At 39.6% G+C, this 25,838-nt stretch overlaps 2 protein-coding genes across 5 annotated transcripts in view; one reads left to right on the plus strand and one right to left on the minus strand.

Moving 5' to 3' along the window:
• pals2a (protein associated with LIN7 2, MAGUK p55 family member a) lies at positions 1 to 25,077 on the plus strand. Of its 3 annotated transcripts, none has more exons than XM_062063002.1 (14): positions 1 to 35; positions 5,801 to 5,873; positions 6,262 to 6,386; positions 9,498 to 9,616; positions 17,774 to 17,935; positions 18,350 to 18,499; positions 19,622 to 19,849; positions 20,111 to 20,242; positions 22,286 to 22,388; positions 22,451 to 22,522; positions 22,601 to 22,762; positions 23,756 to 23,958; positions 24,029 to 24,157; positions 24,218 to 25,074. In XM_062063002.1, exons 3-14 carry the CDS (start codon positions 6,356 to 6,358, stop codon positions 24,392 to 24,394), a joined length of 1,668 nt encoding a protein of 555 aa, XP_061918986.1. In that variant the 5' UTR covers positions 1 to 35; positions 5,801 to 5,873; positions 6,262 to 6,355; the 3' UTR covers positions 24,395 to 25,074. The 3 variants fall into 3 exon arrangements, with proteins under 3 accessions (XP_061918986.1, XP_061918988.1, XP_061918985.1); XM_062063004.1 differs by lacking the exon at positions 1 to 35 and adding an exon at positions 126 to 328 and having other exon boundaries at positions 22,286 to 22,382; positions 24,218 to 25,077; XM_062063001.1 differs by lacking the exon at positions 1 to 35 and adding an exon at positions 130 to 328.
• Positions 22,881 to 25,838, minus strand: part of gsdmeb (gasdermin Eb) — an 18,509-nt gene continuing 15,551 nt past the window's right edge. The window contains exon 10 of one of the 2 annotated variants that reach the window (XM_062063006.1): positions 22,881 to 25,779. In XM_062063006.1, coding sequence (XP_061918990.1) covers positions 25,558 to 25,779 — 222 coding nt within the window. In that variant the 3' untranslated portion in view covers positions 22,881 to 25,557. The remainder of the gene's footprint in view (positions 25,780 to 25,838) is intronic. The other variant, XM_062063005.1, reaches the window with a different exon arrangement.

The raw sequence follows: 25,838 nt of genomic DNA on the forward strand, positions 1-25,838 counted from the left end.
ACATGACTGACCGACTGATGATGAATTGATACAGGGTACATAGCACCTTTTGTGCAACGTTCGGATTTACAGCAATAGTAACTAATAGTTTGAGGTTTTGTCGCATTTTGAGGGATTGTTGCAGGTAAAAATGGAAGTAGAATAGAGTCATTGACAGTGGAGCTGAGTGGCGGAGGGAGGGAGGGAAAGGGGGCGCAGCCTGGCAGGCACACTAACTGGACATAATACACCAACACTAACCAGCGTAAACGAGTGGACAATAAATGGGTGAATAATGGACATTTTGAGCAGAAGGAAAAGAAGAAGAGGACTCCAGTGAAGACGCCAGGTAGTCATTCATTTAGCGTCAAAGTTAGCATGGTGGTTAGCTTCTCTCTCACACACACACACACACGCTGTACATGTACATTGTCTGCTAGCAGCTCATTTACGTGTCGGTACAACAATTGCACACTCACTTGTGCTTTTAGGAACAATTGTGTGAGACATGGACGATGTACGTCATCAGTTCGTCCTAAGGACATATTTAACACCTCATATAGAAAAGGACATATTTAAGAGGTGATATGGAAAAGGCGTGCGAGCCCGCACGTGAGTGTTCGCTAGCAAGGCTAACATGTTCCAGCTAACCCATTGCTAACCCAAAAGACTCGCCAAAATTCAAACACCAACAACAAGCTGTTTTTTTTTAAAGTGTTGCGTGATGGCGGCAGACATGTTTCTACCTATTATAAATTGTAATTCATGGCAGCAGTGAGTTTAGATGAGGCCAACTCTCGGTGTTAAACCACGCACTTCGCTTGTAGGACAACATGTAGATTTATTTTTTTATGTAGCTTCAATGTCGGCTAATTTAACATTCTTCCACACCCCTACTATCAGTATAACAATATACAATATCATTTAAAAACATTTACGCACGTACAACACTTAAGACCTTCAGTATATCAGTATGTGGAATTAAATTATGGAATGGATTAAGCAAATAAATCAAACAATGTACTAATATGATCCACTTCAAGAAACTCTTCATACTTAGTGTTTACAAAGTACAAAGAAGAAGAACCATGATAAAGATTCTGAATTTATATCCTCCATCTAATAACAAGAAAATAAATAAATAAATCATAAATGGTGAAGTAAGTTATATTTCATATGGTGAGATGAGTAAGATTGTATAGAAAATGAATGGATGTATCGTTATAAAATCGATACTTTTCAGTTTTCACTAGGGATGTCCGATCGATTGATTTGATTGAGACTTTTATTAGTAGGTTGCACAGTGAAGTAAATATTCCGTACAATTGACCACTAAATGGTAACACCCGAATACGTTTTTCAACTTGTTTAAGTCGGGTTCCACTTATATGGATTCATGATACAGATATATACTATCAGATATATACTATCATCATAATACAGTCATCCCACAAGATAATAAATAATCAGGGTTATTAGTAATAACAATAAAAATAAACAATAAATGGTGAAGTAAGTCATATTTCATATGGTGAGATGAGTAAGATTGTATAGAAAATGAATGTCCGATAATGGCTTTTTTTTTGCCGTGATTCCGATATTGTCCAACTCTTAATTACCAATACCGATATCAACCAATTGATTGATTGACTGATTGAAACTTTTATTAGTAGATTGCACAGTGAAGTACATATTCCGTACAATTGACCACTAAATGGTAACAGCTGAATAAGTTTTTCAACTTGTTTAAGTCGGGGTCCACTTAAATTGATTCATGATACAGATATATACTATCAGATATATACTATCATCATAATACAGTCATCACACAAGATAATCATCAGAGTATATACATTGAATTATTTACATTATTTACAATCCGGGGTGTGGGATATGGAGGCGGGGGGTTAGGTTTGGTTGGTATCAACACTTCTGTCATCAACAATCAGCATCAACAATTGCATCATCAGAGAAATGGACATTGAAAGGTCTGACTTGGTAGGATATGTACAGCAAGTAGTGGACATAGAGAGAGAGGGATCAGAAAGCATAAGAAAAAGTATCTACATTTGATTATTTACATTTTATTATTTACAAGGAGGGTGTTAGTTTAGGGCTGAAGTTGCCGATACCGATATCAACCGATACCGATATAAACAGTCGTGGAATTAACACATTATTGTGCCTAATTTGGACAACCAGGTATGGTGAAGATAGGGTCCTTTTTAAAAAAATAAATAAAGTAAAATAAAATAAATACATTTAAAACATTTTCTTGAATAAAAAAGAATGTAAAACAATATAAAAACAGTTACATAGAAACCAGTAATGAATGAAAATTAGTAAAATTAACTGTTAAAGGTTAGTACTATTAGTGGACCAGCAGCACGCACAATTATGTGTGCTTGCGGACTGTATCACTTGCAGACTGTATTGATATATTGATATATAATGTAGGAACCAGAATATTAATAACAGAAAGAAACAACCCTTTTGTGTGAATGAGTGTAAATGGGGGAGGGAGTTTTTTTGGGTTGGTGCATTAATTGTAAGTGTATCTTGTGCTTTTTATGTTGATTTAATAAATAAATAAAAAATCATTTAAAAAACCCGATACCGATAATAAAAAACCGATACCGATCATTTCTGATATTACATTTTAAAGTATTTATCGGCCGATAATATTGGCCGACCGATATTATCGGCCGATAAATGCTTTAAAAAACATCTCTAGTTATTACTTATGGAGTGTATTGTGAATAAATTGAAAACAGGGAGTGAACAAAAGTTTTAGCAACTGCCGTGTAAAGAAGGGGTAGGATTAAATAAGCTCTGCTTCTACATACTCCTTTTGGAACATGTTCAATAGAGAAACTGGAAATTGTGATGTATCATGTTGTATGCATGCATGTTCCAAATGAACTCAAACTCAATCTATCCGACTGCAGGGGCGGGTGTTTAACCTGTTTGAAATAGTCATTCATGTGTACTGTGTCGGTATATTTGAACAAAAGCGCTCCTTAGTTTACATTTAAAGGGTTTAAATGTGTAGTGAGTGTTGTATGGTCTCTGTCTGACTTCCCCATTTATAAATTTATAAATTTACCTTGCTAAATTCCAGATAGTTATGTGGCTAAAGGAGGGAGTGGCACTGCAACATAATCTATCAGGGCAGCAGCGGGATCCAAAATAGGGCCTCTGGGCCATTTATGTCCTGCAATTAGATTTTTACAGCTACGTTTACATTTCAACTAGGGATGTCCGATAATGGCTTTTTGCCGATATCCGATATTATGATATTGTCCAACTCTTAATTACCGATACCGATATCAACCGATACCGATATATACAGTCGTGGAATTAACACATTATTATGCCTAATTTGGACAACCAGGTATGGCGAAGTTAAGGTCCTTTTTAAAAATAATAATAAAATAAGATAAATAAATTAAAAACATTTTCTTGAATAAAAAAGAAAGTAAAACAATATAAAAACAGTTACATAGAAACTAGTAATTAATGAAAATTAGTAAAATTAACTGTTAAAAGTTAGTACTATTAGTGGACCAGCAGCACGCACAATCATGTGTGCTTGCGGACTGTATCCCTTGCACACTGTATTGATATATATTGATATATAATGTAGGAACCAGAAATATTAATAACAGAAAGAAACAACCCTTTTGTGTGAATGAGTATAAATGGGGGAGGGAGGTTTTTTGGGTTGGTGCACTAATTGTAAGTGTATCTTGTGTTTTTATGTTGATTTAATAAAAAAACAAAACCGATACCGATAATAAAAAAAACGATACTGATAATTTACGATATTACATTTTAAAGCAGATGACATGGCACCCCAAACCATCACTGATGGTGGAAACGAAAGCAAATTTTGCATTTCCTTTGGAAATCGAGGTCCCAGAGTCTGGAGGAAGACAGGAGAGGCACAGGATCCACGTTGCCTGAAGTCTAGTGTAAAGTTTCCACCATCAGTGATGGTTTGGGGTGCCATGTCATCTGCTGGTGTCGGTCCACTCTGTTTCCTGAGATCCAGGGTCAACGCAGCCGTCTACCAGCAAGTTTTAGAGCACTTCATGCTTCCTGCTGCTGACCTGCTCTATGGAGATGGAGATTTCAAGTTCCAACAGGACTTGGCGCCTGCACACAGCGCAAAATCTACCCGTGCCTGGTTTACGGACCATGGTATTTCTGTTCTAAATTGGCCCGCCAACTCCCCTGACCTTAGCCCCATAGAAAATCTGTGGGGTATTGTGAAAAGGAAGATGCAGAATGCCAGACCCAAAAACGCAGAAGAGTTGAAGGCCACTATCAGAGCAACCTGGGCTCTCATAACACCTGAGCAGTGCCAGAAACTCATGGACTCCATGCCACGCCGCATTAACGCAGTAATTGAGGCAAAAGGAGCTCCAACCAAGTATTGAGTATTGTACATGCTCATATTTTTCATTTTCATACTTTTCAGTTGGCCAACATTTCTAAAAATCCCTTTTTTGTATTAGCCTTAAGTAATATTCTAATTTTGTGACACACGTAATTTTGGATTTTCATTTGTTGCCACTTCAAATCATCAAAATTAAATGAAATAAACATTTGAATGCATCAGTCTGTGTGCAATGAATAAATATAATGTACAAGTTACACCTTTTGAATGCAATTACTGAAATAAATCAAGTTTTTCAAAATATTCTAATTTACTGGCTTTTACCTGTATTGTTATCACAGGAGGCTGTCCCGCCAAATTTCTTCCCCCTACAAACCCCCCCGCCATTTACTTCCGGGGTCATTTCCTCTTATGTCATTTCCTCTTACTTACATCATTTCCTCTTACGTCATTGACAGCGAACAGACAGCGAACAGAGAACTAAAAAAAACTGAATTTAACGAATAAATGTAGTTTTAATAAAGTTTGATACTGTTGATTGATAATGAATTAACTTATTGTACACTGTTATTCATTTCTGCATATGTCCACGAGTCAAATGTGCAGTCAGGAATATCCTCAAGTTAATTTGTCCGATTAATACTTGTCCGAATAATACAGACGTTTTGTTAACACTATATTATAAAAAATAAAAAAAATTAATTAAAAAACAAGTATCCTTCCAGCGACGGGCAGTCAAAGCCGAAGTGCTATCGATCGCTGTCAATGACATAAGAGGAAATTACGTAAGAGGAAATGACCCCGGAAGTAAATAGGGGGGGGGTTTGTAGGGGGAAGAAATTTGGCGTGACAGCTGCAATATATCTCACAATATAGATTTTAGGCCATATTGCCCATTGCTAATAATATGTATGTTTTTATACTCTTTGTAGTACTGACTGACCTTATTGTACTTTAAACTTGACAGTGGAACAAAACAATGTGCATTTCTATAGAAAAAACCTTCTAAAATCATGATGAAAAGATATGAGTTTTTAGTAAGATTATGTTTTTGTTTATTTTTTTGTTGAATGTTGTAAAATACAAATACGGCCTTAAAAGTCTTGAGTTGAAATGCAAATGTTGTATTTGTGTGAATAGGGGGCATATATTATACATTTATACTTCTTTCTGCTCCTTTTCATTTATAATTTATTTGAATTTTGTGTTTATATTTTTATGTTAAAATTGAGTGAATAAAATAAAAATGCAAACGTGTATGGAATGGAATAGAATAGAAATGTATTCTATACTACTATTGTGTAATCCTATTGCTCCTGGTTTGACTGTCCATCTAAATGTTTGTTTTACTGGAACAACAAAACAAAGACTTCCCTAATTAATACTAAAATACTTGTATGTTCTCCTTCCGTCATCTAGTTTCCCGATGGATATAGAAGATGTAAGGCTCCATGTTGGAATGCTGTCCAGATGATTTATACACAGTTTGAGGGTGAGCTCCTGTTTTTTATAGTAGTAGTAAATTTATTTTTTAGGGGCGGGGGTGGTATTTCTTTGCATAATAGACAAGTGTGTTGAGTTAAAAAAATCCATACTTGTTTGTTCAGTGTCCTGCTTGGCTTTGCTGGGCTTTTTTTTTTGCCCACTCTGTTTGTAGAATTTCCCCAGGAAGCTTTGCTAAATGCGTACTAGCTAGGTTGCTGTATGTCGCCAGAGAAAGAGAAATAATTTGTCATCCAGAGCCACTCCTTGTCCTCCCATCTGCTTTAGTGCAACAACAACGTCCAATGTCATCTCTTCTTCTGTGGTGACAGAATACTTCCTGCTACCATTCATGTCACCGTGTCAGATTAGTGTTTTTTTTACCACCTTCTTTTTAGCACTGTGGTTGCTCTGGTCACTGTAGGCGGACAGTTTGACAGAGTTTGACTGAGCAAAGAGGGTTTCATCATCCCTAACTGAAGAGCACACAACATGACTGTGGCCAATGCAAACTCAGGCTCAGGTAAGCGGTGCCAAAGTTCACACACTTTCCTTTTTGTGTGTTGGATTTGATATTTTGTCATTTGAACGTTTGGAAAAAATGCAAGTACGGGTAGACCTGGGCAAATATTCAACAAGTCAATTAATTATAAAGTCAATGAAAATGAACTCGATAACTTTGCCAGCCTCGATAATCGCCGAATTCATGCGTTGTTGCGAGATGCAAGAGCGGTCACTCTTTGCGTTGGTTTCAGCAGCTGCAGGCGTTTGTACTACAATGCACATAAATGGTAATAAAGATAACCACTGTAAAAGTCCCGACGGCTAGTATTACTGCATTAAATACAAATGATCGAAAAACCGTGATTGATAACCACACGTTGATAAAATTAGGGACCGACTAGCGTTAGCATGAAAACAAGAGCCAATCTTTCCCCATTAAGAAACACCAGACTCCAATCTAAACTTGTATAAATACATTACTGTCTAAACAACTGAGATACCATATTGACAATGAACATAGACTGTGCTGTGTTAGCACAAAGTGATCGATACATACTTGTCAGTTTCCAGTTGAAACAGACAGAGGTGTGTTCAATAGGAAGCAAACTCCCTTGATGTCACTAACTGGAAGTGATCACCCAATTTACATTTATTAAAGAACATTCTAAAATGTTAGCAAATTAAAATGTAAGAATATTAATATATTTAAACACACAAATACAAAATAATATGGCTTTAATGAAGCCAGAATAGTTTATCTGCCAAGAAAGTATATTCTGTGTCAATTTATATTAGTTATTAAAAAAAACAACTTTGTTAAAAGATTTTAGTGTGTCTACAAGTGCTTTTTGAGCACACGATACTGCGATGATGATAAGCGTGGGGATTTTGGTTGCAATTACTTTTTTTTTTTTATCCATCCATCTTATTCTGCTTTTCCGAAGTTGGGTCGCGGGAGCAGCAGCCTAAGCAGAGAAACCCAGACTTCTCTCTACAGAGCTACATCATCCAGCTCTTCCCAGGGAATCCAGAGGCGTTCCCAGGCCAGCTGGGGAACATAGTCTCTCCACCGTTGTCTTCTACCTGTCAGACCACGCCACAATCAGGCGGTCCGATACCCCATAGTCTCTGAGCACTCTCCACAGGACTTCCCGAGGCACACGGCTGAATGCCTTCTCAAAGTCCACAAAACACATGTAGACTGGGCAAACTCCCATGCTCCCTCAAGGATCCTGCCGGGAGTATAGAGTTGGTTTACAGTTCCACGACCAGGACGAAAACGTCACTGCTCCTCCTGAATCCGAGGTTCGACTATCCGGCGTAGCCTCCTCTCCAGTACACCTGATTAGACCTTACTGGGAAGGCGAGTGTGATCCCTCAATAGTTGGAACATTCTCTGCGGTTCCCTTTTTTAAATAGAGGAATCATCACTCCAGTCTGCCAATCCAGAGGTACCGCCCCCAATGTCCATGCAATGCTGCAGAGTTTTGTCAACCACGACAGCCCCAAAGCATACAGAGCTTTAAGGAACTCCGGGCGGATCTCATCTTACCCTGGGGGCCCTCCCACAGAGGAGCTTCTTAACTACCTCAGCAACCTCAGCCCCAGAAATAGGAAAGCCCACCACAGAGTCCCCAGGCACTGCTTACTCACTGGAAGACATTTAGGTGGGATTGAGGTGGTCTTCAAAGTATTCCTTCCACCGATCCACAACATCCCCAGTCAATGTCAGCAGCACACCATCCCCAATATACACGGTGTGGACAGCGGGGATGTTTGATCAAATCCAAAAGCACTGCTTTTGGATTTGAAGCCGTCTGGAAGTCGTTCTTCATGGCTTCATGGCCGAACTCCTCTCATGTCCGAGTTTTTTCCCCAGCAACCGCCAAAGCCGCACACTGATTGGCCTGTAGGTACCTACCTGTCCACTGCCTCTGGAGTCCCATGAGCCAAAAAGACCGATAGGACTCCGTCAGCTTGACGGCATCCCTTACCCCTGGTGTCCACCAGCAGGTTCTGGGATCACCGCCAGGGCAGGCACCGACCACCTTGCGGCCACGGTTCTGATCAGCTGCCTCGACAATGGAGGCAAGGAACATGGTCCACTCCTCCCAGTGCCTCCCTCGTACATGTTCTAAGTTCTTCTGCAGGTGGGAATTGACACTCTCTGACAGGAGACTCTGCCAGACGTTCTCAGCAGACCTTCACTATATGTTAGGGCCTGCCAGGTCTGTCCGGCATCCTGCCCCACCATCAGAGCCGACTCACCATCAGGTGGTGATTTGTTGAAAGCTCCGCCACTCTCTTCACCCGAGTGTTTAAAACATGGACCGCAAATCCGATGATACAACTATAAAGTTGATCATGGACCTGCGGCCTGGGGTGTCTTGGTGCCAAGTGCACATATGGACACCCTTATGTTTGAACACGGTGTTTGTTTTAGACGATCTGTGACGAGCACAAAAGTTCAATAACAAAACACCACTGTGGTTCAGATCAGGGCGGCCGTTTCTCCCAAACACGCCTCTCCAGGTTTCACTGTTGTTGCCAACGTGAGCGTTGAAGTCCCCCAGTAGAACAAGGGAATCATCTGAAGGAGCACTTTAAAAGTTTACATTCCAATACCAATGTTCAAATACTTTATCATTTTATTTGAAGGGTATACTTGCATTACAGGTATTATTATGTATTATCATTTCATCAGTCGTTAATTTGGTCTCAAAATAATGTTGACAATAATTATCGGCAATAATTAGTAGGTCAATATAACGTCGAGCAAAATGTGTTATCGGGCCCGAGTAAGGGTTTGATTTCCTCCTCAGACATTCAGCTGTCCACTTGTATTTTTGAGCTGTACTGTAAGTGTTGAAAGCCTTTTCGCACAAACACTATGATGAAACCACTTACCAGTTCCTGCATTTTGCAAGCTGTTCATACAAAAGCAGACTTTCTGGCATGTGCTTCATCACCACAGCACATTTCTCCCACAAAATCAGCTTGCGAGAAAATGAGAGGAATGTGACTGTCCCACATTCTTATGCTGTTTTCATTGGCCCTGCAATCATAAAACACTACATGTCAATGCATTTGATTACCCAGGAAATGTATGTTTTTTTTTTTACCTTTTCAGCCATGCAGCAGGTTCTGGACAACCTGAAAGACATGCCCTCGGGCATGGGTGCCAAAGACATTGACCTCATCTTCCTCCGTGGCATCATGGAGAGCCGCATTGTCCGCTCCCTCGCCAAGGTATCATTTATACTCCATCCCACGACTCATGAATGACTCCTACTAATGGTGATGGTTGGCTGAAAACTGCAATCTATTGAAGGGGTCATATTATGACTTTTTTTTTACATTTCAAACACTTACTTGTGGTCTACATCAGTGGTCCCCAACCTTTTGGTAACCGCGGACCGGTCAACGCTTGAAAATTTGTCCCACGGACCGGGTGGTGGGTGGTGGTGGGGGGGAGGGATGTTTATTTTTATTTTTAAATTTTTATTTATTTATTTATTTTTTTCATAAAAAAAAAATCATGCGTGCTTATGGACTGTATCCCTGCAGACTGTATTGATCTATACTAATATATAATGTAGGAACCAGAAATAATAATAACAGAAAGAAACAACCCTTTTTTTTTTTTTTCTTGTGCGGCCCGGTACCAATCGATCCATGGACCGGTACCGGGCCGTGGCCCGGTGGTTGGGGACCACTGGTCTACATAACATGTAATTGTGGTTCTTCGGTTAAAATTTTGCATAGATTTTTTTCCGATCATCTCCAAGCCACTTTCTTTCTTCAAAATGCGCCGTTTTGTGGGCGGTCTTATTTACGTGCTTCTACTTCAACTACGTCTTCTCCCCGTTAGCCATGTTGTAGTTTTTAGCGCTTTCATATGAAGTCTCCGGACAGATATAAGTTAGAACTATACAATTTTTTTGGTAGTACAAATGGCAACAGCGGAGGATGCATGTGCATGTACGAGACAGTCTGCCCCACAACAAGTGGATAGAGAAAAATAAGTTTATTGACTACAACATCAGACTACAATGGCGTACTTGCACAAAGCTCTTCGGGTAAATATATAAGATATATGGAGATATCTGCTGACATCACATGTTTGAAGTTTGACGGAAGGCAAGATTGTTTTATAATTATCTCTGCCATGCCTCCATGGTTTGATTTCACATTTTTGAGACTTATGCTGATCCCAAATACAGGTACCGATAGGTAAGAAAAGTTGTTTTTGTATTTGTTGGATTGTATAAAACGACACTTTTCTTGCCATATTAAAATTGATGTTTAAAAATGTTACTTAAAATGTATGGTTGTATTAAAAGCAAAAAAAAAAGTAACAGCTAGTCTTCAGATGCAAATAACCTCTATCCTTGTCATACCTATTGGTACCGGTTTTTGTTTTTTGGGATCTGCTTAAGTCCCTAAAATGTCTCATTTAAACATAGAGGCCTGGCGGAGATATTTATAAAACAAACTTGCCTTTTTTCATTCTTCCTCCAAACCAGCTGTTTGGAATGTGCCCAATTTGTTAAGATGTTCCTGTTGATGACAATTTAGCCCGACGATATATTGACCAATAAATTATTGCCGATAAACTATTATGCTTTGATTTTTTTCAAACCAAATTAACCACTGATGTAATAACAATACTGCACGCATATACTTTCAATTTCAATGAACTTGTATTTCTTGTATGTTTTAACATTGTAATTGAATTGTAAACTTTTAAATATCCAAGTTAAATTAAACAAACAAATAATTACTAAAGTTACACTTTAATTTTGAGCATGTAGGCAGAGGTAGAGATGTACATTATTTAACTGAAGTTGTAGTCAATAAGATCTTTATTTTTTGGGGCCGCACATGCATCCTCTGCTGTTGCCATTTCTAATACAAAGTAGTGTATAGTTCTAACTTATATTTGTCAGTAGACTCCATATGGAAGCGCTAAAAACTACAACATTGTTACGGGGGGAAGACGCAGTCGAAGTGGAGGCACCGAAATAAGACGGCCCACAGAAAGCGGCTTCAAGATGGTCTGTAAAACAAAATCTATGCAAGAACCACCATTACATGTTATGTAGACCACAAGGAAGTGTTTTAAAAGTATTTTAAAAACATATGACCTCTTTAAAAGTTGTTGGTCTCTTTGAACAATAAAAGGACCAAAAAACAACACCGTGCTAAATTAAAATGACGCTCTGAAGGCAACGCAAAGCTGATCAGACCAATCGTATGATTGGCTTTTATTCAAACAAAACACACAATATGCAAGACTACAGCCCAGAGTGAATATGGCCAACTCGGTTTCAGGCTATCTCTTCAATGATTGGTCAAAAGGCACTCACGTGAATGTAGGGCGCCATGACTCTTCCCTACTTTGGCTGATGCTATGTGTCTGCGGCACTTCCTTGTTAGTTTTTCAGCATGTAAAAAGGCTCTGTTGTGCAATATGGGTCTGCTCCACCTGTGAGAATTGCGGAATACTTTTACATCACTTTCCCACCAAGTATGGGAAGTGAAGGTTCATGACCAACACTGCAGAGCCACCAATTACAGTGTCTTGTGCCAGGTAAACACACGACACAACGTCTGCGTTTTGTTCAGGAGAGAACACACAGAAGCTAATACAAATAATTACAGAAGAAGTTAATGAATTAAAAAGATGGTTTGACAATAACAGACTATCCTTCAATCTCAGAAAAACTAAAATAATGCTATTCGGTAACAGCAAAAGAGAAAGTCAAACACAAATAGAACGACGAAGTACACATTGAGGGCAGCACGGTGGAAGAGGGGTTAGTGCGTCTGGCTCACAATACGGAGGTCCTGAGCAACGTTCCCTCTAAGGTGCGCGCCTGCGCAATTGCGCACCGCTCACGCGTCCTCAGCGCACTGCAAATTAATGCCACGCAGGAAATCAAAAATCCAATCTGAACTTTAAACAAAATAAACACATTACAATGTATTCTGTATGATTTTGCAATGCAACTCTGTGAGTGACAGGTGACAACAAGAGTGGCCCCAATGAATAAAACAATCTTTGTCAACACAGTTCAATTATCGTCTGTCGAGACACTACGGACAGGAATTCCATCAATCACTTTATTGAGCAAAACTGTTTGTAACCACACCAAAAACATGAGTAAAAAAACTTTTATCTATAAAAACTGGTAATTTTCTGCCATACAAACCAGGCTTAAACCAACTTTGTCATCTGTCGTATCAACAGAAGCCGCTCGCTCGCTCACCTGCACCAACACACGGCACTTAGCCAGTGCTGCGTTTATGGCCACAAAAAAAAAGTCAGACAACCCCAACGCCACACAATGTGTAAATGCCAGGTTGTAATACTGACTCCACAATCAGATGTGTGCTTATTATACTGCTATTTATTAAGAATGTTAATCTAAGGATATTATTCATGAAATATTGTCACTAGATTTCATAAATGCTAATAAAAAGATGTATTTTACAGACAGAAAGTTACAGGAACTAAATGTAATCTCTGAAAGGGGTAACATTTCTTTTAAAGGCAGGACCCGCAGCCAGACATACAATACTAGCACATAGGTCATGAAAAACATGTTTTTTTGTTATTGTCATTGTAAGGGGGCAAAATCACTTATATCAGAAAATTATTTTTATAAAACATTTAAATTGTTATTTAGTCAGGTTTGGGACAGGTGTGACGCTGGTGTGGCCACAGTGTGCACGTCTGATGTTGCTCACATGTGCTCCACTGAATGCTCAGGGAGTTTGTGCATTTGCTCACACACATGAAAAATTAGAGGGAACATTGGTCCTGAGTAGTCTTGGGTTCAATCCCGGGCTCGGGATCCTTCTGTGTGGAGTTTGCATGTCCTCCCCGTGACTGCGTGGGTTCCCTCCGGGTACTCCGGCTTCCCCCCACCTCCAAAGACATGCACCTGGGGATAGGTTGATTGGCAACACTAAATTGGCCCTAGTGTGTGAATGTGAGTGTGAATGTTGTCTGTCTATCTGTGTTGGCCCTGCGATGAAGTGGCGACTTGTCCAGGGTGTACCCCGCCTTCCGCCCTATTGTAGCTGAGATAGGCTCCAGCGCCCCCCGCGACCCCAAAGGGAATAAGCGGTAGAAAATGGATGGATGGAAGTACACATTGAAAGAGTAAAAGAAACCACATTTTGGGTGTAATAATAATAAGATGATAGTGGATCAATAAAGTTTGTCTAAATCTAAAAGAACAGGCATAGCAAGTACAGTGATTTCAAGTACATGGAGGCAGCCACCACAGTTGACATACTTTACACAAAAGTCACAATTTCTCTGTGATTGTTGGTCCAAAGCTAATGAAGATTTTGGGTTATTATTTTGTCCGTTCTATGTATTTTTTTTTACATGTGCGTGTTCTAGAGCCGGCTGGTCACAAATCACTGCAGGAATGTAGCAGCAGAATGCGTCAAATACGGCCGCAAAATTCTACTTTCAAGAAATAAAAGCATGTTTTTTTGGCAATTTATGAGCTGGAGATTGTTTAGAACTATATTTAGACTTATTATTTTGGTTGTTTTGTCAGGAAAACTTATGTCAGAACAACTGCAATTGCATGCTTCAAAGCACAGCTGCACAGGTCATTGGTAGCAAACATGGCGCCTCTCGTTTAGTTGGCCAAACTCTTTATACACGACTCTGACAACCCTGTAGTTGTAGTGCCATCTGCTGGATGTGAGTGGTCACTGCACCATCTGGCCCTTGTAAAAATAAAGTACATAATTTGAATCCATGCTCCTGTGTTGAAGCTAGTATGCATGCATACAGCACCTAGGAGAAAACCCCCTACAAAATAAGTCACTTGTCATTCCCTGATAATGTTACATCACAGCTGTATTTGGATTCTCACCTAAATTTAATGTTTTTTCATAGACACAACATCCATAATGTTTTTTTTTATATTTGTTGTGTAGTTTTTACAAAAAAAAACTTAATGAAACTAATTTTAACCAGATGGGAACAATCAGATTACACAAAATACAGGAAAGCTAATTTGTGAAAGTCATCCTTGTAACTGTAAAACACAGCAATAAGAGCTGCAACACAGATAAAAACTTTTTACTGAGCTAAATAAGGTGGAATAAAAAACATGTTTGTGTTTATTTCGATCATGCACGCATACAACATGATACATCACAATTTCCAGTTTCTTTATTCAACATGTTCGAAAAAGAGTAGGAAGAAGCAGAGCTTATTTAATCCTACCCCTTTTCTTTTACATAGCAGTTGCTAAACTTTTGTTCACTTCCTCTTCTCAATTTATTCACAATACACTCCATAACTAATAACATTAAAAATAAATAAATAATAATTTGTGAAGTAAGTTATGTCATATGGTGAGATGAATAAGATTATCTAGAAAATGAACAGATGGATGAAATAAATTCAGAATGTTCAGCATGGTTCCTCTTCTTTGTACTTTGTAAACACTTTAAGTTTAAAGAGTTTCTTGAAGTGGATCATATTAGTACATTGTTTGATTTCTTTGCTTAATCCATTTCATGATTTAATTCCACATACTGATATACTGAAGGTCTTAAGTGTTGTACGTGCGTACAAATGTTTTAAATTAAAATGTTCTCTTAAGATTATATTTCTCTTTTGTTGAGAAGAATTGTTGTACATACTTGGGTAGCAGATTATAGTTGGCTTTGTGCATAATTTTAGCTGTTTGCAAATTCACTATGTCGTGGAATTTCAGTATTTTTGATTCCATTAATAAAGTGTTTGTATGTTCTCTATATCCAATATTATGTATTATTCTAACTGATCTTTTTTGTAACATGGTTAATGAATGAAGTGTACTTTTGTAGTTATTTCCCCATATTTCTACACAATAACTCAGATATGGTAACACTAGCGAGCAGTAGAGACTATGAAGGGATTTTTTGTCCAGTACATATTTTGCTTTATTTGTTATTGACGTATTTCTTGCCACTTTGTTGTATATTTTTTATATGAGATTTCCTGTTAATTTTGTCATCAATCATTATACAGAGAAATGTGGTTTTATTTACTCTTTCAATTTCTATTCCTTCTATTTGTATTTGGTGAAGATTGAGGTCATCACGTTCATATCTATAAATAGAACAATAGCGCATGCTGCGCTAAGAAAAGCGTTTCCCCTACTTATAAGAAAAGCTGTTCCTTCCTATCAGATTTTCACATATGCAGTTTGAATATTTATTGAAATATGTTAATGTGCCTTTTAACACTACCAGGAAAACTGCTGTATTTTTTAAAGGAGCCTTTCAAAATGCACACATCTATTACTAAATAAACCAGAAATGAGAAATGCACTGTTGTCAAAAACCACAGTGTATTCCACTGGGCATCCTGAAATAGTTTGATACTGCTTCCATCAGTTGTTCAAGTACAAACCCCGTTTCCATATGAGTTGGGAAATTGTGTTAGATGTAAATATAAACGGAATACAATGATTTGCAAATCATTTTCAACCCATATTCAGTTGAATATGCTACAAAGACAACATATTTGATGATCAAACTGATAAACATTTTTTTTTTGCAAATAATCATTAACTTTAGAATTTGATTGCCAGCAACACGTGACAAAGAAGTTGGGAAATGTGGCAATAAATACTGATAAAGTTGAGGAATGCTCATCAAACACTTATTTGGAACATCCCACAGGTGTGCAGGCTAATTGGGAACAGGTGGGTGCCATGATTGGGTAAAAAAACAGCTTCCCAAAAAATGCTCAGTCTTTCACAAGAAAGGATGGGGCGAGGTAAACCCCTTTGTCCACAACTGCGTGAGCAAATAGTCAAATTATAAATAAATGATAAATGGGTTATACTTTTATAGCGCTTTTCTACCTTCAAGGTACTCAAAGCGCTTTGACAGTATTTCCACATTCACCCATTCACACACTGATGGCGGGAGCTGCCATGCAAGGCGCTAACCAGCAGCCATCAGGGGCAAAGGGTGAAGTGTCTTGCCCAAGGACACAACAGACGTAACTAGGATGGTAAAAGGCGGGGATTGAACCCCAGTAACCAGCAACCCTCCGATTGCTGGCACAGCCACTCTACCAACTTCGCCACGCTGTCCCCCCTGTCAAACAGTTCAAGAACAACGTTTCTCAAAGTGCAATTGCAAGAAATTTAGGGATTTCAACATCTACGGTCCATAATATCATCAAAAGGTTCAGAGAATCTGGAGAAATCACTCCACGTAAGCAGCATGGCCGGAAACCAACATTGAATGACCGGGGCCTTCGATCCCTTAGACGGCACTGTATCAAAAACCGACATCAATCTCTAAAGGATATCACCACACGGGGTCAGGAACACTTCAGAAAACCACTGTCACTAAATACAGTTGGTCGCTACATCTGTAAGTGCACGTTAAAGCTCTACTATGCAAAGCGAAAGCCATTTATCAACAACATCCAGAAACGCCGCCGGCTTCTCTGGGCCCGAGATCATCTAAGATGGACTCATGCAAAGTGGAAAAGTGTTCTGTGGTCTGATGAGTCCACATTTCAAATTGTTTTTGGAAATATTCGACATCGTGTCATCCGGACCAAAGAGGAAGCGAACCATCCAGACTTTTATCGACGCAAAGTTCAAAAGCCAGCATCTGTGATGGTACGGGGGTGTATTAGTGCCCAAGACATGGGTAACTTACACATCTGTGAAGGCACCATTAATGCTGAAAGGTACATACAGGTTTTGGAACAACATATGCTGCCATCTAAGCTCCGTCTTTTTCATGGACGCCCCTGCTTATTTCAGCAAGACAATGCCAAGCCACATTCAGCACGTGTTACAACAGTGTGGCTTCGTAAAAAAAGAGTGCGGGTACTAGATTGGCCCGCCTGCAGTCCAGACCTGTCTCCCATCAAAAATGTGTGGCGCATTATGAAGCGTAAAATACGACAGCGGAGACCCCCGGACTGTTGAACGACTGAAGCTCTACATGAAACAAGAATGGGAAAGAATTCGACTTTCAAAGCTTCAACAATTACTTTCCTCAGTTCCCAATCGTTTATTGAGTGTTGTTAAAAGAAAAGGTGATGTAACACAGTGGTGAACATGCCCTTTCCCAACTACTTTGGCACGTGTTGCAGCCATGAAATTCTAAGTTAATTATTATTTGCAAAAAAAAAATAAAGTTTGAGTTTGAACATCAAATATCTTGTCTTTGTAGTGCATTCAATTGAATATGGGTTGAAAAGGATTTGCAAATCATTGTATTCTGTTTATATTTACATCTAACACAATTTCCCAACTCATATGGAAAAGGGGTTTGTAATAAGGTGAGCTCAAATAAAGGGTGTATCATTTTTGGTCCATGTTGAGAAAATATTGTTTTTGCTGTCCATAGGCTCACGAGTGCCTCGAGGAGGTCAAGTTAGAAGCCGTGCGAGACGACAACGTCCAGCTGATCTCCGAGATCCTCGACTCGCTCAACACGCTCAACACGCTCCCTGAAAAAGACACTGCCTCTGTTGAGCTCTCCAAAATCCTCCAGGAGCCTCATTTCAAGGTCCTTGTTTGTGTGTAAACCCCCCCCCCCCCCCCCCCACACGGGGAAATGAGAGATGCAACACTCTGGCTTGTTGTCTCAGCACATGAGAACATTTGTCAGAATGTGTTTACTTCAGTTACTGAAGTGCGTTTTGGACCTGCTTCCTTCTGTTCCTCCATTGCTTATACGCTGTGGCTGGGGGTGGGTGGGGGTGTATTTCCTCTGACCAATGGCAGGCCTAGTTTTGTGGGTAAGGAGAGAAAGACAGCACTTCGTCACCTCCAGTCTGAGGGAATCTTTGGAGTCGCTAATGCACTTTGTTTTATCTGAGCAATGTTTGTGTGGCTCCTGGGGTAAGAACATGGATATTCATGAGGGAGAGAGATTGTGTAGTTTTCTAGTAATTCTCATCTGGAATTGTCTCTGCTGCAGTCTTTGATAGAGGCTCATGACAAAGTGGCTGCAAAGTGCTACGAGATGCCCAACGCCGCCACAAACTGCACCGCGTTGTTGGCCAGCTGTCTCGTGCCCGCCGACGCCATCAGGATGATCGGAATCCAGAAGAAAGCAGGAGAGCCGCTGGTAAGTTAAAAAAATAAAAATAAATGTCCTCATTTATTCATCACCTGTGTGACCTGGACAGGGATGAAATTTGGATTTCTGAAGTTGTCTTAAATCAGTCCTTCTCAAATAGTGTGGCAGTGAAGTGCGATGCCCGGGGGGGGGGGGGGGGGGGGGCGGGGGGCACGTGTGACCCCGGGGGAACATGCTTTATTAGTATCATGCTTCAAACCTCAATGCGAAAATCTTTGCACTGCAAAACTTGTTTTAAACTATTAAGAATACATTAGAAGTTATTATTAGTGTAAAGCACCCTGTCATTTATTAATTGACACTTTACAAGCTATTTTTGCATCTCAACTGTGTCTCACATGTCGGGTGTGGCACATATAGAGCAAAAAAAAAACCTCTCAATGGCAAGTCCACCCGGTAACCTACCTTCCTGGTCGCATACATAAATGTACTGTAAACCAGTGGTCCCCAACCACCGGGCCGTGGCCCGGTACCGGTCCGCGGACCAATTGGTACCGGGCCGCGCAAGAAAAAAAAAAAAAAAAAAAAAATTAAATTAAATGTATTTATTTTTTAAATTAAATCAACATAAAAACACTATATATACATATTGTGTATGTGTATGTCAATATAGAGCAATACAGTCAGCAGGTATACAGTCCGTAAGCACACATGATTGTATTTCTTTATGAAAAAAAAATTAAAAAAATAAAATCCCCCCCCCCCCCCCCGGTCCGTGGGACAAATTTTCAAGCGTTGACCGGTCCCCAGCTACAAAAAGGTTGGGGACCACTGCTGTACACTACAGCCGTAGTATTACAGAAGTTTATGATCTCAACCACCAGTTTAAACAGCAATAATACAATAATATTTATATCACAAATATTTATCCTGTGAATGATCACAACACACTCTTAAATCACTTCTGACCGTTGATTACTCAGCTGCCGTTTGTGGGCATTCTTAAGGGACAAGCTTCAGTGTGAGCGACTGTTTTCCACCTGGCACAAGTGTTTGACTTGTCTCCAATTAATAGAGTTACAATATTTTTAGCAGGTAAAAAGTGTAGGACATGACTCTCTCGACCAATCACCTCCAAGGACCCAGATAATAATCGAAGACTTCTTCCAGGGGGTGACATTCCGTGTGGAGCAAGGGGAGATGGTGATAGCGCGGATCCTGCATGACAGCTACATCGACCGCCAGGGCATGCTGCACACCGGCGACATCATCCGCGAGGTGAATGGGCGCCAGGTGGGCAGCGACCCGCACGAGCTGCAGGAACTGCTGAGGGACTGCAGCGGCAGCGTCACCCTAAAGGTGCTGCCCAGCTACAGAGACTCACCAGCGCCTCCTGAGGTGAGCACATGAAGCTGGTACCTGTTGTCTCCTGACCTGTGTGGTCTCAGAATACCAAACCTCTGTAAACCGAGCCCAGTGGCGCTCTATTAATAACCTCCTTACTGTAACACGGCAGCTGAGGCTTTCTGTCAGCATGTGATCTTCTTGCACGGCATGGATCAGATTAGTAAAGTTTGCTAACCTGCTAATGCAACTCCTAATAGTTAGCTTCAAGATGTTGTCATCCTACACATGATTAGTCGCTGTCATTTCTGGCAGGTTTATCTAAAGCCGCACTTCAACTACAACCCCGCCTCAGACAACCTGATTCCATGTAAAGAGGCGGGCCTTGCCTTCTCTAGAGGCGATATCCTGCACATCGTCAACAAGGAGGACCCCAACTGGTGGCAGGTGACGTACTGATCTTGATCTATGCACACGAGAGCCAAGCCCTCACATTCACTTTTATGCCGAGTCAACACTTGCTACTTTTATTCGGTTAAAAGGAATTCTAGTGCGGTTGGTTTTTAAGTGTGAATGCTACACAACCGAGGTGCGAATCAAATACGCAGACTGCTTAAGATGGTCTTGGTCTGCTTGCAAGCAACTCTGGTGTGCTGCAACTCAAATGTGACGACTACACAGATTGAAAGGCATAGAGCAGTTTAAAAAGCACACAGCGGGACGGTATAGCTCGGTTGGTAGAGCGGCCGTGCCAGCAACTTGAGGGTTGCAGGTTCGATCCCCGCTTCCGCCATCCTAGTCACTGCCGTTGTGTCCTTGGGCAAGACACTTTACCCACCTGCTCCCAGTGCCACCCACACTGGTTTAAATGTAACTTAGATATTGGGTTTCACAATGTAAAGCGCTTTGAGTCACTTGAGAAAAAGCGCTATATAAATGTAATTCACTTCACTTCACAGAAATGACTTACAAACTTAATTTGTTCTTGAACAGGGTTTTTTAATAGAATAGCTTGTATATTAAATCAAATTTTCCATAAGAAAAATGTAAACATGAATAATTGGTTCCAGTATTTTAGTAGAAGTAAAATGTGCTATTCATGACTGTATATCAAACAAACATAACAAAGGGGTGAGGAACCAACTACCTATTTAATAACAAAGTCAAAACAACAACCTGAAGTGTCCTCATTGGCAACCGCCTTGCCGACACGCACACACACTGGCACTATCCCTGTGGTGCATTCACAGTTGAAAATCACAAAACTCATTGAAGTTTAAAAGCCAAGCCGCTACAATGATTGGGGATAAAAAAAAGTAGAATATACTTTTTGTCCCTTTTGGGGTCGCTGGAGCTTATCTCAGCTGCAATCGACTTTACCTTGTCAGTGAATTATCTTGTTGTGCAGTGGAAGGGAGGGGGCTGTGTTGACAACGCTGTGGATACTTCCCATATTTTTTTAAATCACATATCACTTGTTCGTTTTTTTTTTTAACTCAATTTGAGCTAACAAAACTGCTGTAAAAAGGCAAAAAAACACTTATAATGTAGCACAGTAGCTAACAGCACCACTGAGCTGACAATAAGAACCAGACAGCAATCTGCACGCTCAAAATGGATGTGCTGCCGGGCACAAAATCCAGTTTACAAGAAGGTAACATGAGCTGTGACTTTTTGATCATTGATTGATGGATTATTTTTTGGGAAGCTACCAAGTTACAATGAAGTATTAGTTACTTGATCGTTTTTTGGACTTTGATGGACCAGCAAGTTGAAGTATAACTTAATTTCATTTATTGTCCATTTGAAATCTATTTTTGTCATTTTGGCTTTTATCCATTTTTGCACTCTTATTTTGTTGTTGTTGCACTTTGTTCTTGTAACAAAAAATACCTGACTTGCAGCCCCGCCACAAGCTTGTAATGCAGTTTTATCTTTAATAAAACTTACATCCCACCTGGCTGTAAAGAAACAAGTGAGACAAATAATGCATAGGCAGTTTGTTTTCCAACAACTATGTATCGACGGATGAAATTGATCTATAATATTTGTGGAATTATTGATTGTACAAAGACTGAAAACATCAAACAAATGTTATAATTATCATACGTGCAGCAACGATACTCTACAAATATGAAAATGTCATAAAAAAGTAAATCATGTCCTCACTTAATGCATGTCTTTACCACGCAGACCTTGTCAAAAATACCAAGGTGGAATGATCAGTAAAAGTGTGCGGCAAGTATATTTTTAAACGTTTTAAGTTTAAAGGCACGTAATAGTTCTTTTCAAAATCCTTATAGAAGTTTTTCCTTACCTCTGTCATCTACATTTCGTACTATCTTGTGTGCTGCTTTGACAAATGGTAAGTGCTAACTTGGATTGTGGATCAGCTCTACAAGACATGTTACGTATTTACTTATTTCAACTTTCACTAGAATTATTATATTATATTATATTCTCACCAAACGTGCTCTGCTTTTCCTGTAGGCATGCAGTGTTGTGGGCGGAGCGACTGGTCTCATTCCTAGTCAGTTCTTAGAGGAGAAGAGGAAAGCGTTTGTGAGAAAAGAATGGGATATTTCGGGTAAAGGTCAGTAACATGTAATAAGTCTTTATAGCTCTGTGAGCTGACACCATTTTTGTTTGACACAGGAATGCTGTGTGGAAACATCTCTGTCAAAAAAAAGAAGAAAAAAATTATGTACCTGACTGCAAAGAACGCAGGTGTTTGTGTTTCACCTTTTTAGATCGTTCAGTCTCCTCACACACAACATAAGGAAAGATAACGTCCTGCTTTTGCAGAATTTGACCGCTACGAACTGCAGATCTACGAGGAAGTGGTTAAGATGCCGCCCTTCCAGAGGAAAACATTGGTTCTAATTGGTGCTCAGGGTGTTGGGAGGCGGAGCCTGAAAAACAGACTCATTGTGGTGAATCCTCTGAGATATGGAACTACCGTACCCTGTAAGTGACTCACTTCTGTCAAATTAAGTATTTATACATTGTTTATTTGGATGAACAGATAAAAGTCACACACAGCATAGAATTGATGCTGTCCAACAAGAATTCACAAACTTTTTACCATAAAAATACGTTAAAAATGTATTTAAACTCTATTGCAAATTATGTCACTTTGTATTTAAAAAAATTAATAACAATTTGTGAAACTGAAACAAGACTTGTGCTGTCCCTATCGTGAATAAATGGTAAGGTTGCACCAGGAACAAAAAGTAGGCCTAATCGAACATGCATGCAATTGACTTGCTGTGAAGACCCTTTATGGAAAAAGGTGTGAAGAAAGGGAAAATGATCTATATTTTTATATACCATACTCACCCAAATGCAAGAGAACCAGTCTTTTCCAAAACACTTTTTTTTTTTATTGTTTGAAACACAAAATCAAAGAGACACACTTTAATGAATACAGTATACCACGGTAATGTTTTAAGCTTGTGCAAAATTCCAAATTTGAATTCTAAATCAAAATGATTCCACACCACAGAATTTTGAAGTAAATAATCCTAATGAAATTATCTGTTTTGTTTTCATTCTTAGTTGTTGAAAAACATTTGCTGTAATTAGAATGTCTACATGAAGTTCATGGTAATATTTCTATATGGAATGTAAAACACTCGTGTATGGAATATTGAATTTTGTGCAGGCCAAAATTATTCACTTGACTTTCAATCCTTCAAATCACATTTGGATAGTTGGGAAAAATCCCCCACCTGTTGCAATTCTTCCAGTTTGCCATCTCAATTCAAATTCATTGAATTTAATTTGGGAGACACTCAATATCTTTTTATAATTATTTACATATATTTTTCTTAAATCATGTTTTTAGTATCTGTGAAATAATTGATAGGTTGCAATAATACTGTACAGTTGTTTTTACTAACTTTGAACCACTGACGTGTAGCACAGCTGCAGTTCTTATTTGTACGCCATCTATTCCAGTTACGTCCCGCAGCCCCCGAGAAGAAGAAAGAGACGGCCAGAACTATTGTTTTGTGGCGCGGCAGCTGGTGGAGCAGGATATCAAGGACAGTCGTTACCTGGAGCACGGCGAATATGACGGCAACCTATACGGCACCAAGATCGACTCTATCCATGAGGTGGTGGGGGCGGGCCGCACCTGCATCCTGGACGTCAACCCCCAGGTGAGCGTTCGTCCTGCCCGCTATGGGAATAACTGCACAACAGTGTTTGACAGATGTTTGTGTTTTTCAGGCTTTGAAAGTGCTGAAGACTGCCGAGTTTATGCCCTTTGTAGTCTTCATTGCGGCTCCTGAGCTGGACACCTTAAGAGACATGCACAAGGCTGTGGTGGATGCTGGAATAACAACCAAACTATTAACTGTGAGTGCATCAAATCCAACTATAATGATTGGCAGGTAATATTCGATGTGACTCCAACAGGAGAACGACTTAAAGAAGACGGTGGAGGAGAGCGCCAGGATCCGCCGCGCCTACAGCCACTTCTTTGACCTAATTATTGTCAATGACAACCTGGACAAGGCCTTCGAGGAGCTGCAGGAGACAGTAGAGAGACTATTTGTGGAGCCCCAGTGGGTCCCAGTCAGCTGGGTCTACTGATAAGGGACTGTCCTGAGCTGCTACACCTGGAGGACTCAACACTGCACTGCACACACTATGCAAAGCCAGCGCACACAGGAAGTGTACTTATTTATTGGCAGAACTCTTTTAATATTCTCATCACACACATTGAGTGTTTAAATTTCGAAAAGGAACTATTGCTGCCATGTCCTATAATTTAATGTTACACTTATGTAAGTTGGAGTATGTATTTATTCTACTAATGAGGGCTTGCTCATTACCTCAGTCAGTGTGTGCGTTTACACTCTTTGTCATTTCATTTTGCCACTACTACTGTTTGGACTCTGTCTTTCCATCAAGGCAATAGAAGGTGACCTGACAGCCAGTTAGTGTGTGGTTCTACGTGGGAAGGAAGACGTGAAACTAATGTGTTCACTAGTCTCATCCATGTAGATCATCTGTGTGTGAGTCCAACCTTCCATGTGGCGCTGCATTAGGTTAAAACTTAATGTTCTACAAGAAGTTTTAAACAAGGTGCTGCGCCTCATTAAACCGTCCCTTTTGATGTGATCTGATTAAAAATTGTAATTTAAAACAATCATATTTAGTGAATTTTACTTTTTTCAGAGAAATGTATTTTCAAGATGTCAATTGTTTTTCTCTATTAAACTGTGCTGTTTTTTATATTAAAAACATTTTGACTTAAATTAGACATTTTTTTCCATATTTTATAAACATACAAGGATTGGGACGAGATGGTAAAAAATACAAAGAAATGTAGTTAGGAATAAAACAGGCCATTACATTTTTTGCTTGATCCAGAATGAGGCTTAATTTCAACAGAACTCATAAGGCAGTCAAACCTTGTGATTTCTATCAGCCAATCAGTGTGGAATGAGAAAGAGCATACATTACAATGAAAGCAATAATATAACATGTTAAATTGAGGTTAGAATATAAATATTTCAATGATTCCACTAACTGGTTAATTGGGAGTGTGACAGTTAATGCAGGAACAAATAATTTTGATCATTTAAAAATGAACAATGACATTGATAAAACATTTACACACAAATCATGTGTTAAAAAGTGAAGGGCGTTGTACTTAAGTAGCCTAAACAAAAGTTATTTACCACAAAAATGTTTTGCAGCAAAAGGGTCTTGAGTATTTCAGAGCTTAAAGAGGAGTTTGTAGGTCAAACTCAGTGGGCCAGTGAGTAGAGGCCTCTGAGAGCGATACACATAATGAGAGGACGGTTACCCTGCTGATGATTTATTTCTGTCCTCAATGTGTCACCGTCTCTCCTCAGGGTCACGTTAGAGGAAGCGAACAGATGTTCAATGCTGTACAAGACGTGGTCTGCCAGAGCAGCCAGGTCAACGCTGCTCGCTGGTGACTCCCTGCTTGCTGATACGCTTCGCACCTAGGAAAGAACCAGAACAACCATTTGTGATGGACACACACACACACACATGTTGTAGT

The sequence above is a fragment of the Entelurus aequoreus genome, linkage group LG11 (assembly GCF_033978785.1).
Source record: "Entelurus aequoreus isolate RoL-2023_Sb linkage group LG11, RoL_Eaeq_v1.1, whole genome shotgun sequence".
Classification (NCBI taxonomy): Eukaryota; Metazoa; Chordata; class Actinopteri; order Syngnathiformes; family Syngnathidae; genus Entelurus; species Entelurus aequoreus.

Coding starts and splice junctions, on each gene's coding strand:
- pals2a (XM_062063002.1), top strand. CDS start 6,356: ATGACTGTGGCCAATGCAAACTCAGGCTCAG. Junction 22,389..22,450: donor ATGGGATATTTCGGGTAAAG/GTCAGTAACATG, acceptor TGTTTGACACAG/GAATGCTGTGTGGAAACATC. Junction 22,763..23,755: donor ATATGGAACTACCGTACCCT/GTAAGTGACTCA, acceptor CATCTATTCCAG/TTACGTCCCGCAGCCCCCGA.